The sequence below is a fragment of the Nycticebus coucang genome, chromosome 12 (assembly GCF_027406575.1).
Source record: "Nycticebus coucang isolate mNycCou1 chromosome 12, mNycCou1.pri, whole genome shotgun sequence".
Lineage (NCBI taxonomy): Eukaryota > Metazoa > Chordata > Mammalia > Primates > Lorisidae > Nycticebus > Nycticebus coucang.
The window spans coordinates 80,814,021-80,829,052 of record NC_069791.1 but is presented as its reverse complement, the minus strand read 5'-3'; the positions used below and the strand labels follow the sequence as shown (position 1 = coordinate 80,829,052).

General features: G+C 42.1%; 1 protein-coding gene and 2 non-coding genes across 3 annotated transcripts; all 3 read left to right on the top strand.

The window, feature by feature from the left end:
- Window positions 1-243: 243 nt before the first annotated feature.
- Window positions 244-14,319, top strand: CCT6A (chaperonin containing TCP1 subunit 6A). The gene is made up of 14 exons (XM_053555068.1): window positions 244-524; window positions 918-981; window positions 4,062-4,196; window positions 4,981-5,154; window positions 7,180-7,283; window positions 7,789-7,899; window positions 8,140-8,299; window positions 8,391-8,473; window positions 9,956-10,052; window positions 10,815-10,962; window positions 11,743-11,876; window positions 12,419-12,521; window positions 13,584-13,656; window positions 13,929-14,319. The coding sequence occupies exons 1-14, from the start codon at window positions 388-390 to the stop codon at window positions 13,999-14,001; spliced, it is 1,596 nt and encodes a 531-aa protein (XP_053411043.1). The 5' UTR covers window positions 244-387; the 3' UTR covers window positions 14,002-14,319.
- On the top strand, window positions 4,709-4,842 carry LOC128563003 (small nucleolar RNA SNORA22). Its single transcript, XR_008373680.1, has one exon. It is a non-coding gene; the product is annotated as a small nucleolar RNA SNORA22 (small nucleolar RNA).
- LOC128562989 (small nucleolar RNA SNORA15) lies at window positions 11,011-11,145 on the top strand. The gene has a single exon (XR_008373667.1). It is a non-coding gene; the product is annotated as a small nucleolar RNA SNORA15 (small nucleolar RNA).
- Window positions 14,320-15,032: the final 713 nt, after the last annotated feature.

The following is a 15,032-nucleotide window of genomic DNA, read 5'->3' as shown; positions in this document are numbered from 1 at the left end:
CAGGCCCTGCCTCTCGCAGAGCAGGCTGCGCGCCCCGCCCCGCCTGCGTCCTATGGTCCCAGGTCAGCAAAGCTGGGCTCAGGCAGCACGCGCTGCCGGAACCCTGTGGGCCCAGACAGCCACGGCACAGGCTCCTCCCCCGCGCAATGGCGCCCCTGCCGGGGCGCGGCGGGCGGGGCCATGCATAGCCCTGTGGCTGCGATCCAATCAACGGGCGCTGGACGACACTCCACCCAATGGCGGTGGCGCGCGGGCACGCTGGGGGCGGGCCGGGTGCGTCCGACTGTTCCAGAACGCCCGGATAGTAGTACCTCCTGGCCACGCTGAGCCGGCCCTGAACCTTGCGCACGCCGGCTTTTTTTTTTCCTTCCTTTGCTGGATCAAGCTATGGCGGCCGTGAAGACCCTGAACCCCAAGGCCGAGGTGGCCCGAGCCCAGGCGGCGCTAGCGGTGAACATCAGCGCGGCTCGGGGGTTGCAGGACGTGCTGAGGACCAACTTGGGGCCTAAAGGCACCATGAAAATGTGAGGCGGGGCAGGCGGGTGGGTCGGGCGGGCACCTCGCGCTGCTCCGGGTCTGGCGAGCTCGAGCCGCGGACTCGAGTCCGGTGCCTTCAGGCCTCCGCGCTCGCCGCTGTAGCCCCCCTCCCCGATCCTCCTTCCTGCACAGAGCTCCTCCTGTGTCAGGGTTATCTCGGTGGAGAACAAAGCTTTCCTCGTGCGCGGCTCTCCCCCGCCCTCGGGCTCCCAGCCTCCGTGAAGGCTCGGCGCTGCACAGTTCACCTTCCTTCGAGGAGATAATCCGCCCCGTGACTCCGGCTACTTAGGATCTGGGAAAAGCTCAGTTTTTATGGGACTTTTAATTTAATTTGGTTGCCGTAGAAAAGTGACAGTGGTTCATTTCTACCCGTTGTACAGGTTGGTTTCTGGCGCTGGAGACATCAAGCTTACCAAAGACGGCAATGTGCTGCTTCACGAAATGGTGAGGCTGCTATGTTAGGTCAAAAACCTCTTGTTTTTTTTTTTGTGTGTGTTTTTTTGTAGTCTGCTTGATTTGTAAAAAGATTTCTAACGTTAAGTCTCAGGTAGGAGAAAATTATATTCATGAACTTTCAACAGGTAGTCATCCAGAAAAGGAAGGTAATGTGTAATGGTTCTCACCGTGCAATACTAGGAGGAGCCCTAGAGCCTGACAGCCTTAGCATTTGAATTCCTGCTCTTTTGCCATTCATAGTCTAACAGATTGTAATTATGTATTTAAAATAATTATAATAAAATCTGGAAGATTAAGGGTGATTGACAGAATCAGCTGGGGAAAATGCAGCAGGGTGGTTATGGTGTTTATTTATTTTTTGAAACACTTTGTTACCCTGGGTAGAGTCCTATGGAATCATAGCTCACAGCAACCTCAAGTCCTGGGTTCCAGTGATGATCCTCTTGCCTAGTTTGCGGGGGTTTTTTTTGTTTGTTTTTTTGTTTTTGTTTTTTGCAGTTTGGGCCAGGGCCAGGCTTGAACCCGCTACCTCCAGCATATGGGGCCAGCACCCTACTCCTTTGAGTCACAGGTGCCACCCATTGTTTTTTTTTTGTTTTTTTTTTTGTACAGACAGAGTCTCCCTTTATGGCCCTCAGTAGAGTGCCGTGGCCTCACACAGCTCACAGCAACCTCCAACTCCTGGGCTTAAGCGATTCTCTTTTTTTTTTTTTTTTTTGCAGTTTTTTGGCCACGGCTGGGTTTGAACCTGCCACCTCTGGCATATGGGACCAGCGCCCTACCCCTTTGAGCCATAGGGGCTGCCCAGCTTAAGCGATTCTCTTGCCTCAGCCTCCCGAGTAGCTGGGACTACAGGCACCCGCTACAACGCCCGGCTATTGTTTGGTTGCATTTTGGCCGGGGCCGGGTTTGAACCCGCCAAAACCCGCCACCCTCGGTATATGGGGCCAGCGCCTTACCGACTGAGCCACAGGCGCCACCCCATTGTTTTTGTTTTTTAATAGCAGTTTCTCTGTTACATCTCCTCCCTCCATCTCCAAGTGGATAAAAGATAAAACTCCTTAATATTGGTTCATGCCCGTAATCCTAGCACTCTTTGGAGGCAAGGTGGATCCTCTGAATACAACCTGAGCAACAATGAGACCCAGTCTCTACTAAATATAGAAAACCTAGCTGGGTGTTGTGGCTGGTGCTGGCAGTCCCAGGTACGTGGGGAGACGGAGGCATGAGGATGGCTTGAGCCTAGGAGTTTGAGTTGCTGTGAGTTATTATGGCACAGTACTCAACCAAGGGTGACAGAATGAGACTTTGTCTCAAAGACAAAAGAAAAAAACCGAAACTTTAATATTTTTAAGGTCCCAGGGATCAAAAAATAATAATTATAAGGGGAGTATCTGTTTTATTTATCCCTAAATTCTCAAAGCCTAGCAATTCAAAATTTCAAATGCAATAGAGAGAAATGTCTTGCCTTGGGGTTTTTTTTTTTTTTTTTTTTTTGAGACAGTTTTACTGTGTCGCCCTCGGTAGAGTGCTGTGGAGTTACAGCTAACAGCAACCACCAACTCTTGGACTTAAGTGATTCTCTTGCCTCAGCCTCCCAAGTAGCTGGGTCTACAGGTGCCCACCACAACGCCCAGATGTTCTTTTGTTTTTTTGGTTGCAGTTGTCATTGTTGATTTTAGCTGGCCTGGACTGAGTTCAAACCCACCACCTTCTATGTATGTGGCCAGCGCCCTACCCACTGAGCGACAGGCGCTGCCCATTGCCTCTGATTTCAGACTAAAATTTAGGGGTTTGTTAATAGGATACTGTGCTGTCAACATCCAGATATTTATAAATATTTTCAATAAGGACTACCTATTCTAGAGGATTAGTTTTGTTTTTAGTGGGCTAAATGGTTGCTTTTGTCATCAGAGAACAAGTGCATCCATAGTTTAAACTTGGTATCAGAAAATCTGTATGTCTACGTGGCTTCTTTTTATTTGGTTTTTATTGTGAAATGCAAAGAAGTGGATTAAACATTTACAGTTTGAGGAGTATAAGGTAAATACATGTAGTCACGGCCTAAGAAATTCCCTCCCCCTTATATCACCTCTTTTCAAGTACCAGGGGTCTGTGTTATGACTTTTTCCTTAAATTACAAAGTTATTGGCTCGGCACCTATGGCTCAAATGGCTAAGGCACCAGCCACATACACCTAAGCTAGCAAGTTCGAATCCAGCCCAGGTCCACCAAACAACTACGGCTGCAACCAAAAAAAAAAAAGCCGAGTGTTGTGGCAGGTGCCTGTAGTCCCAGCTACTTGGGAGGCGGAGGCAGGAGAATAGCTTGAGCCCAGGAGTTGGAGGTTGCTGTGAGCTGTGATGCCACAGCACTCTACCCGTGGTGACAGCTTGAGGCTCTGTCTCAAAACAAAACATTGCAACCAAATGCTATGTAGGGCCCCTGATCCTTTTTAATTGAGAATCTCTAGGATGATTTTGGAGATGTGAAGGTCCGCACAGAGATATTAGCATCCATGATAATGTATGCTAAGAACACTATTTTATTTCTCTTTTTAATTTGGTCAGTGCTGCTGGGCTTTTTATTTTAGAGGGTACCTGGCTTATCATACAGAGAGATCTGAGAAGTAAATTTGTTTATTTTTTTAGACAGTCTCACTACGTCTTCCTCTGTAGAAAGCTGTGGCATCACACCTCACAGCAACCTCAAACTCTTGGGCTGAAGTGATTCTCTCGCTTCAGCCTCCCAAGTAGCTGGGACTACAGGCGCCTGCCACAATGCCTGGCTGTTTTCTTTGTTGTAGTTGTCATTGTTGTTTAGCAGGCCTGGGCTGGGTTTGAACCTGTGCCCTAACCACTGAGCTATGCACGCAGAGCCAGAAGTAAATTTATATGAGAAAATGTTTTGATCATCACAAGTGAGCATGTGGAGTAGCTAATTTTGACATTTTAATGGAAGTAAAATGTAGCCAAACACTTGGGCAGTCTTTTAAAGTAGATTGCATGTTTTGTTTGAGGTATATTTGGACTGCTTCACTTTAAGTGATTCTTTTCTTTTTCTTTTAGCAAATTCAACACCCAACAGCCTCCTTAATAGCAAAAGTGGCAACAGCCCAGGATGACATAACTGGTGATGGTACTACTTCCAATGTCCTAATCATTGGAGAGCTACTGAAACAGGCGGATCTCTACATTTCTGAAGTACACAGACTCTCTTGTTTGTGTGGTATTTTATTGTATATAGGGAAGTCTGGTATTTATTTATATAAATTGATGTGTTAGTAGTACCTGAGGTCATAGAGTAGAAGATAGAGATCAGGGAACTTAAATCTAGGAACCTGGGTCTTTATCCTGGTCTGACACAATTAATTGTTATCTTGAACAATTTTTGGAAACTTCTTTGGCTGAAAAGATGATTTTTTTTTGGTCAAGTTGTAAACATGATTTATATTTGTCTTTATAATATAGATTAATAATTGAGACCTGAAAATGGGATGCCCAGGACTAGGCATATTTATTTATAAGGAAAAAAACCAATCAGAAACTTACACCGAAATAAGAATTCCACAATTTTTTAACCCCAGCTAGTCAAGACTAAAGCAAACCTTAACACTAATCCACTATCAGACTTTGCTTGGAAGATTAGTTTCAAATTACCTGAGACTGCATGTTGTTAGGACACAATTTTGGGTTTTGATACTATTGCTTGTGGTGTGCACAGTGAACACCCAAGTGTGCTTTATAGTTCCCTTGGCTTTGACCCTGTGCTAGAGCAATGCCTGTCTTTTTCCTCTGCATTGAAAGGTGTATTTATCCTTTTAAATGTATTCAGAAAGCCAGCACATTATTACTTTGATTGTATTAAAATATATAAATGATTTAGAATATACCTTCAAAGATTAAAATTATCTGAACTTTATCATGAACTCATGAACTTTTAATTGCACTAATTGAAGGTGTGTGTGTACTTGTATGTTTATTACAGGGTCTTCATCCCAGAATAGTCACTGAAGGATTTGAAGCTGCAAAGGAAAAGGCCCTTAACTTTTTGGAACAAGTGAAAGTAAGCAGGGAGATGGACAGGGAAACACTTATAGATGTGGCCAGAACATCTCTTCGAACTAAAGTTCATGCTGAACTTGCAGATGTCTTAACAGAGGTATGTGTTAAATACTGTGTGTGTCAGCTATAGTACACCTAAGTGGGAAATCCCTGGTAATGGACACATTGGTGTACTTACCAATTCCAATTACAGGGTGTTAGTCTTCATAGCATGCTGTGTGAAGCCAGATCTGGTGGCTTACACCTATAATTCTAGCATTCTGGGAGGCAGACGTGGGAGGATCACTTGAGCTCAGGAGTTTGAGATGAGCCTGAGCAAGAACAAGACCTGGTTTCCACTAAAAATAGAAAAATTATCTGGGCAATCTGGTGGGCAACTGTAGTCTTTAGCTACTCAAGAGGCTGAGGCAGGAGGATCACTTAAACCTAGGAATTTGAGGTTACTGTGAGCTAGGCTGACTCCACAGCACTCTAGCCTGGGCAGCAGGGTGAGACTGCCACACACACACACACAGACAAACACATAGGCTTGTTTTTGTTTTTGTGGTAATGAAGTCTAATCTATGTCTCTGAAAAATAAAATGAGAAAATTAAAATAATAGTATACCTCAATAGGTTACCAAAATGTAACTAGAGCTTTTATTAAAAAGCTTATAAAATGGTAATATGGTCATTAGAAAGTTTTCAATTATCAGAGGTTTTTTTTTTTTTTTTTTTTTTTTGTAGAGACAGAGTCTCACTTTATGGCCCTCGGTAGAGTGCCGTGGCCTCACACAGCTCACAGCAACCTCTAACTCCTGGGCTCAAGCGATTCTCTTGCCTCAGCCTCCCAAGTAGCTGGGACTACAGGCACCCGCCACAACGCCTGGCTATTTTTTGGTTGCAGTTTGGTTGGGGCCGGGCTTGAACCTGCCACCCTCCATATATGGGGCCAGCGCCTTACCGACTGAGCCACAGGTGCCACCCTTTCTTTTTTTTTTTTTTTTTTTTTTTTTAGAGACAAGAATCTCACTTTGTTGCCCTCGGTAGTGTGCTGTGGCGTCACAGCTCACAGCAACCTCCAGCACTTGAGCTTAGGCGATTCTCTTGCCTCAGCCTCCCAAGTAGCTGGGACTACAGGCGCCTGCCACAATGCCCGGCTATTTTTTGGTTGTAGTTTGGCTGGGGCCGGGTTCAAACCTCCCACCTTCAGTATATGGGGCTGGCGCCCTACTCAGGGAACCACAGGCGCCACCCATGTTTGTTTGTTTGTTTGTTTGTTTTTGAGACAGAGTCTCACTATGTCGCCCTTGGTAGAGTGTCATGGAGTTACGGCTCACAGTAATCTCAAACTCTTAGGCTTTTTTTTTTTTTTTTTTTGTGGTTTTTGGCCAGGGCTGGGTTTGAACCTGCCACTTCCGGCATATAGGACCAGCGCCCTACTCCTTGAGCCACAGGTGCCGCCCAACTCTTAGGCTTAATCGATTCTCTTGCCTCAGCCTCTCAAATAGCTGGGCCTACTGCTGCCTACACAATTCCTGGCTATGTTTTTTTTGTAGAGACAGAGTCTCACTTTATGGCCCTTGGTAGAGTGCTGTGGCCTCACACAGCTCACAGCAACCTCCAACTCCTGGGCTTAAGCAATTCTGTTGCCTCAGCCTCCCAAGTACCTGGGACTACAGGCGCCTGCCACAACGCCTGGCTATTTTTTGGTTGCATTTTGGCCGGGGCCGGGTTTGAACCCGCCACCCTCGGCATATGGGGCCGGCGCCCTACTCACTGAGCCACCCGCCTGGCTATTTTTTTGTTGCAGTTGTTGTTTAGCAGGCCCGGCCCGGATTTGAACCCACCTGCCTCAGTATATGTGGCCAGCGTCCTAACCACTTAGCTATGGGCACCGAGCCAATTATCAGTATTTTTAATAAAATAACAAGAGAGATGTGATTCTTTAGGTAATTACAAATTGAGATTTCAGAAATATAAATTACTTTAGTCTTTTACATGTAATGTATTTGCTTATAGAAAAAACTTAAGTCAGTTCAAAGATATTTAACTGAAGAAACTGTTGAAATTTGTGAAAAACAAGTACATTAAATGTTTTGATTTCTGCAAATTGTATTTAATAGTTAAACTCCTATTGTAGGCTGTTGTGGACGCCATTTTGGCCATTAAAAGAAAAGATGAACCTATTGACCTCTTCATGGTTGAGATCATGGAGATGAAACATAAATCTGAAACTGATACAAGGTAGGTGATACAAAGCTATGAAATACTTAACCATATATTAAGAGATTTATAGGTGTTTTTTATAGGAATTGCTAGGTGACTGTTCACTTTTAGTGACATTTTCTCTTGAAATAAATGGAATGTTATGCTCTATTTGTGGTCAAAATGTTTCTAAAAACTGAAATACATCAGCCACCTTCCAGTTACTGAACTTAGAGATATAAAGCATAATGCGCGGAGGCTGTTGGAGAATTTAAAAAAATTTTTTTCAAAGACCTAGTTTGGAAATGTTTTTAAAGGAGGTGATCACATTTCTGTAGCCTATCACTTGAGACTATGTCTCAGAATTTTCTGTGTAAGGGAAGGTTAACTTTCGTTTTAATGGCTTGTCCTGTTCAAAAATTTAACAGATAAAAGTGGTTGGGTGGAAATTATCAATACAGTCTAAGTTCAGTGTTAATATTTTATACATTACACCCCCATTTGGAAATCAGGAACAGTGTATGTTTCTTACATGTTTTAATAGCTTAATCAGGGGGCTTGTTTTGGACCACGGAGCCCGGCATCCTGATATGAAGAAAAGAGTAGAAGATGCGTACATCCTCACATGCAATGTGTCGTTAGAATATGAAAAAACGTGAGTTTATAGCCCCTTAACAGAGGAATGGGGGAGCTTGGTATTGTGGGGAAGCCACTTTTTGTAACTCAGTGCCTCAATTTGGTTTGGGAGAGTTATAGGAAACAAACTCTGAACTTGTGCAAGAGGCAGGATTCAAGCTCAGTGAATTATTTGTTAAATCTTAAAACTAATGCAGTTTCAGAGCCTGCTGTCTTAAAAATAAACATTTTCCCCCTTTTTGTAACTTTTTTTTAATAGAGAAGTGAATTCTGGCTTTTTTTACAAGAGTGCAGAAGAGAGAGAGAAACTAGTAAAAGCAGAAAGAAAATTCATTGAAGATAGAGTTAAAAAAATAATAGAACTGAAAAAGAAAGTCTGTGGTGATTCAGATAAAGGATTTGTTGTTATTAATCAAAAGGTGAGAATGACATTTTCATTTATACACTAATCTTTATTGTCTTTATTTTTAAGATGAAAGTGCTGAAACTAATTGTTTTGTTTTGTTTTAGGGAATTGACCCCTTTTCCTTTGATGCTCTTGCGAAAGAAGGCATAGTAGCTCTGCGCAGGGCTAAAAGGAGAAATATGGAGAGGTACGGGTAGCAGATCACCTGAGTAATGTGAATTTTACTTATTTTGCAAGTGAATTTGGGTTGTTCCTTTTTTCTCTACTTATTTTACTTTTATTTCTTTTTAAGTGTACAGTTTGTTGGCATTAACTTCATTCACATTATTGTGCAGCTGTCACCACTATCCATCTCCAAAACTTCTTCATTATTTCAGACTGAAACTCTAGCCATTAAACAATTTCTCCCTCCCTGTGCCCCAGAGTTTAAATTTGGTACTTCATATAGTGAGATTATATATCTGTCCTTTTGTGTCTGGCTGATTTTACTTAGCGTAATGTGTTCAAGTTCATATAATGTATCAGAATTTCTTCCCCTTCATCCCCCCTTCCTTTCAGACAGAGTCTCACTCTGCTGCCCAGGCTAGAGTGCCATGGCATCAGCCTAACTCACAGCAAACTTAAGCTCCTGGGCTCAAGTGATTCTACTACCTCAGGCTCCTAAGTAGCTGAGACTAGAGGCACTCACCACAACTGGCTAATTTTTTTGTTTTTATTAGAGACCAGGTCTTGCTGAGGCTGGTCTCAAACTCCTGACCCCAAATGATCCTCCTGACTGAGCCACAGGATTTCATTCCTTTTTAAGGTTGAATGATACTCAATTGTATGTGTGTACCACATTTGGTTTATCCTTTCATCTGTTGGTGAACATTTGGGTTGTTTCCACCTTTTGGCTATTATGAATAAATAATAATGCTTTGAACATTGGTATATACTTGTATTTTTTTTTTTTTTTTTTTTTTTTGGCCAGGGCTGGGTTTGAACCTGCCACCTCTGGCATATGGGACCAGTGTCCTACCCCTTTGAGCCACAGGCGCCGCCCATACTTGTTGTATTTTTAAACCATGATACATACTGTGCATAGTTTTCTTTGCCAAGAGACAGTTTCAAAAAGTTTCAGAGAAATAGTTTTCTCCCAGAGAGCTCACCCAGTAAAGAGCTCTTTTTGGGCAGTGCCCGTGGCTCAGTGAATAGGCGCCAGCCCCCATATACCAAGGGTGGCAGGTTCAAACCCGGCCCTGGCCAAACTGCAACAAAAAAAATAGCTGGGATTTGTGGCAGGTGCCTGTAGTCCCAGCTACTCAGGAGGCTGAGGCAAGAGAATCGCCTGAGCCCAGGAGTTGAAGGTTGCTGTGAGCTGTGATGTCAGAGCACTCTACCGAGGGCAACAAAGTGAGACTCTGTCTCAAAAAAAAAAAAAGCTCTTTTCCACTTCTATATTTCATATCAAAGTAGTATTTGCTCTCTTGGGGAAAGCAGTTTAAATGGTTAGGAGGAAAGACCAGTTCTCGGCTGATTGATGGTGAGGAAAGGGCTTAGGATAAAGTATATTTTAAAATATGATTTAGTAATAGTTCTGAAAAATTCTTCCCCAAAATTTCAGTCTTCTGTTTGAATGTAACTGGTAATGTTGCTTATACATCTCCCTTAAAACTCTTTAATATTTCAGGCTGACTCTTGCTTGTGGTGGGGTAGCTCTAAATTCTTTGGATGACCTAAATCCTGACTGTTTGGGACGTGCGGGACTTGTTTATGAGTATACATTGGTAAGTATTTTCTTCCTGAAGGTAATAGTACTTCTTTATGAATTCTTCAGTAGAAAAATTGATGGGGCGGCGCCTGTGGCTCAGTGGGTCGAGCACCAACTCCATATACCGAGGGTGGCGGGTTTGAACCCAGCCCTGGCCAAACTGCAACAAAAAAAATAGCTGGGAGTTGTGGCAGGCACCTGTAGTCCCAGCTACTCAGGAGTTGGAGGTTTGCTGTGAGCTGTGATGCCATGGTACTCTACCAAGGATGATAAAAATGAGACTGTCTCTTTTTAAAAAAAAAAAAAGTCTCAGCTCTGTAGCTCAAGCAGCTAGGGCGCCAGCCTCATACACCAGAGCTGGTGGGTTCAAATTCAGCCCCGGCCCTCCAAATGACAACTACAAACAAAAAAATAGCTGGGCACCTGTCGTCTCAGCTACTTGGGAGGCTGAGGCAAGAGAATCACTTCAACCCAAGAGTTTGAGGTTGCTGTGAGCTGTGATGCTACGGCACTCTACCCAGGGTGACATAGTGAGACTGTCTCAAAAAAAGAAAAATTAATGGAAATTGAAGATCAGATTTTTCTTTGTTTATATGCATTTTGATAGTTTATGTGTAGTAATGATAAGCCATTGATGAGGAAAAATCACACTTCCGTATGGTTTTTCTAGAAGAATTGCTTTAATGTAGTTGATGTTCTCTATTATGATAGTTATTCTCTCTGAGCCCTTCCCCTCAGCCAAATCCTGTTTTTGAATATAATCTGTTTCTATATGTAGGGAGAAGAGAAGTTCACCTTTATTGAGAAATGTAACAATCCTCGCTCTGTCACACTGCTGGTCAAAGGACCAAATAAGCACACACTCACTCAAATCAAAGATGCAATAAGAGATGGCTTGAGGGCTGTTAAAAATGCTATTGATGATGGTAAGATCCTGACCGTATTTAAACCGTATTCTTTTCCTGGTCTGAAAGGCATGGCTGAATACTGTGTTCTTTTATCAGTAGTTTACACAGCCAGACACCATGCAAAAGCAGTCTTCCCTTTTAAATGACTGATGATATGCTAAGTTATTTCATAGCATATCATTGTTAAAGGTGAACACAAATATGAACTAGTACTAATGGCTTGAAAGAGCTGCCAAGTGCTGTTTAAACCATTGTAGCTGGGGGGCTGGGCCTGGTGGCTCATGACTATCATCCTAGCACTCTAGGAGGCCAAGGTGAGAGAATTGCTTGATCTCAGGAGTTCAAGACCAGACTGAGGTAGAGCAAGACCCTGTCTCTTAAAAACAGTGGAACATTGTGCTGGGTGCCTGTAGTCTTAGCTACTTAGGAGGCTGAGGCAAGAGAATCACTTGAGCCCAAGAGTTTGAGGTTGCTGTGAGCTGTGATGCTATGGTACTCTACTGAGGGTAACAAAAATACCACCATTGTAGCCGAACCATCTGCTGTTTGATACGTTGTTTATATTGAACCATCTGCTGTTTGATACGTTGTTTATATTGTGGCTTTCAAATTTACATTGTGGCAATATTTAGATTGCTGTTGTCATAGTGAATTTGTAAAAATTAACGGCTTTCATATGTGTAGGGGTTTTTCTTCCTCTTATAATAGGTTTGGGAGGGTTTTTCATGGGTTTGAGGGGGGGTTGTTTGTTTGGGGAGGGGTAGCTTGGCATTTCTTTTTTTCCCCCTCGTCCAACAGGCTGTGTGGTTCCTGGTGCTGGTGCAGTAGAAGTGGCAATGGCAGAAGCCCTGATGAAATACAAGCCCAGTATAAAGGGCCGGGCCCAACTTGGAGTCCAGGCATTCGCTGATGCATTGCTCATTATTCCAAAGGTGGGAATATTTTTAACATTCAGTTTCTGAACTACATCAAAATGATTCAACCGATTAAGTCTTTTTGATAGTGTAGATTTTTTCATAATATGGGTTATGGATAAGCGCATTTGATCAGTTTTCTTCCTGACTCCTGAACAGGTATTCATCAACATCTAAATGTATATGATTCCTCTGAGAGGCTTTGAATATCTAAAGTTTCATATGGCAAGACATAATTCTATTTTAAGAAGATTTGCAGTATAGGGATTATCATAGTTGGGTACAAGCTTTTTGTTTTAATTAAACTGATGAATATCCTTGTTTTCTGTTGTCTACTCATTTGGGGATTTAATTTATGACCAGCATATTATTGGGCTTGGGGTAGATTAGTGAGTTGATCAGTAATATGTATAGTTGTTCTGTGATGGGAACATAGATAAATCATTCTTAAGGAAGGTTTTTTTTCTTTAATTAATTGGAAATACTGTTGATTAATTTTGTTTTGTAGACTACCAATTCTTAATTCTTACATTTTCAAGAATTAAATTTGTTTACTTTAGGTTCTTGCTCAGAACTCTGGTTTTGACCTTCAGGAAACATTAGTTAAAATTCAGGCTGAACATTCAGAATCAGGTCAACTTGTGGGTGTGGACTTGAACACAGGTAAGAAAGAGGGACCATGTGTAGGGGTGAAACTTGTAGATAACGTGTATAGAACCAGGAAAGATGAAAATGGGAGAAAAAATATTTTTTTGCTTTACATTTTGACACCAGTACTATCAGGGAACTCTGGGTTCTAAATTGGAAAATGATATAAAAATGGAATGACTAGATACAGTAATTGAGGGAATAGAGTAGACATGAGTCATTTCAAAGAGGACAGTCTCCTATTACGTGGCTGAGCCAGGCACAGTGGCTCACACCTGTAATCCTAGCACTCTGGGAGGCCAAGGCAGGTGGCTTGCCTGAGCAAGAGTAAGACCTCATCTCTAAAAATAGCTGGGTGTTGTGGTGGGTGCCTATAGTCCCAGCTACTCGGGAGGCTGAGGCAAGGGGATTTCTTGAGCCCAAGAGTTTGAGGTTGCTGTGAGTTGTGATGCCAGGGCACTCTACTGAGCAAGCTACAAAGTGAGACTCTTGTCTCAAAAAAAAAGATGTTGCTGAATGGTGGTATGTTATTCAGTTTATATATTCAATGATTATACACATACTCAAGGGTGAACAAAAGCTAAAGATAACAAAATGCCTGAAAAGTGAACCTAGAAATCAAATAAAATGGTTACAGCCCTGGTCTTGGGTCCCAGTAACACCACAGATTATACAAGTACAAAGTAGAAGATAGGTAGAAGATATATCCATGTACTATGTGTAAGGCCATTTGCTGTCAACATTAATAGAAAAGTTTCTGGAATGAGGGAAATGATAAATGGCCAGATTATAGTTCACATGCTGTACTTTAGTATGGATAAACAGGAATGTGTCCAGAAGATCAGAGCAAGATGATCAAATATTTGTTAACCAAAGAGAACACCCATCAAGTCTCATAAGTAGAGGTCAGCCATTCCTCAGAAAGATTGTAGGTAGGCATCATTGTGGTTTGGAAAAATCATACTGATAGAGAAGCTTTGAAGTCTTATAGTTAATACTGGAGGAAATGAGTATATTCATATAAGCAAAGCAGCACAAAGTACTTCTGATCTTATGACCTACTATATGTGATTTTAGGTGAGCCAATGGTAGCAGCAGAAGTAGGCGTATGGGACAACTATTGTGTAAAGAAACAGCTTCTTCACTCCTGGTAAGTTGGGGGAAATCAAAATTAAAATTACCCTTTAGAGAATCTTCATACTGTTTGGTAGGGGTGTTCTGTTTTAGTTGCTGCTTTCTTCCCCCCTGCTTGCCCCAAAGAAATAACGTAATCAACTAAAAGTACAGAAAATAAACTAGCCGTCTGTGTAGAGGGGAAAGAGGAAGTTTAATTCAATGTAATGTGTGCAGCTTATTTAGAAATAGAAAGTTGAATGAGGGTTCATATCTAAGCCATCTGATTTACCCCCCCCCCCCTTTCAGCACTGTGATTGCCACCAACATTCTCTTGGTTGATGAGATCATGCGAGCTGGAATGTCTTCTCTGAAAGGCTGAATTGAAGCTTCCTTTGTTTCTGAATCTTGAAGACTCTACAAAGTGATCCTGAGGAAGATAGCTGTGGAATTTTTGTCCGAGCTTCAAGTGGTTTTCAAAGGAATTTTCTTTTCCCATATGAAAAAAAGGAGAGAAAACTGGCACCTATTCAAATTCTGATGTCCCAAAATTATACAGTATTTTTCAAATTGCACTGAAATAAATAAAAGCAGGTCTGGCGAACAGGACGTCCATTTTGCTTTAGCTACAGTGATAAAAAATTACATGTTAGATAAGCATATGTTATTATCTACCTTGTCATTAAATATTCCTTGAAAAACAAATTTTAATGGTTTAATAATTTCTCATGTGGATGTTATTTTAATTTATCCAACCCTACCCTCTTGTTAAGCATTTAAGTTTAAAATTTTTGTTAATATAAATAACACTGAAGTAATTTATGATTTTGAAAGCATCCCTGTTTCCTTGTAAGTTTCTATGAGTAAAATTCCTGGGTCATAGACTTAACCACGCTTTTGAAATAGCTTTGCTGAAATGTTCCCCTGGAAAAGTTGTAAAGGAGTAAACTAGAGCCAAGAGAGTCCAAAGAGTTGCAAAAACAGGCAGGGTGATAAGGTAGCCAAAGGCATAGTGACTTAAGGACCAGGCTACTAGGTCAAATAGGAGATTTTTAAACTGATGGCATATTCTCAAGTCTCTGAACTTTATGTGAAATATCCATCCAAAGTCTGGTGTCTTTTTTAAAATTCAAATTACTGTTCTCTCCATGTTTCCATGAGCTTGTTATGTAGTGGGTTTTATCTCTGAAGTACTTGAAGGTGATGTGTTACTCAGCTTTGTATTTTGAAGGCTTCAGCGCTGTGTGCAATAAATGTTTAGTTGAAACCTCTCCGTGGTCTTGCATGGTATGGTGCACGGAAGTAGTCTCAACCAGCCACATTTTGAACATTTGTACCAATGTTCAAAAAGTAGTGAGGGGACTTACGTACTAAAGCGTGTGGCAAACTCCAGCCTCCTCTTCCAGGACGGTG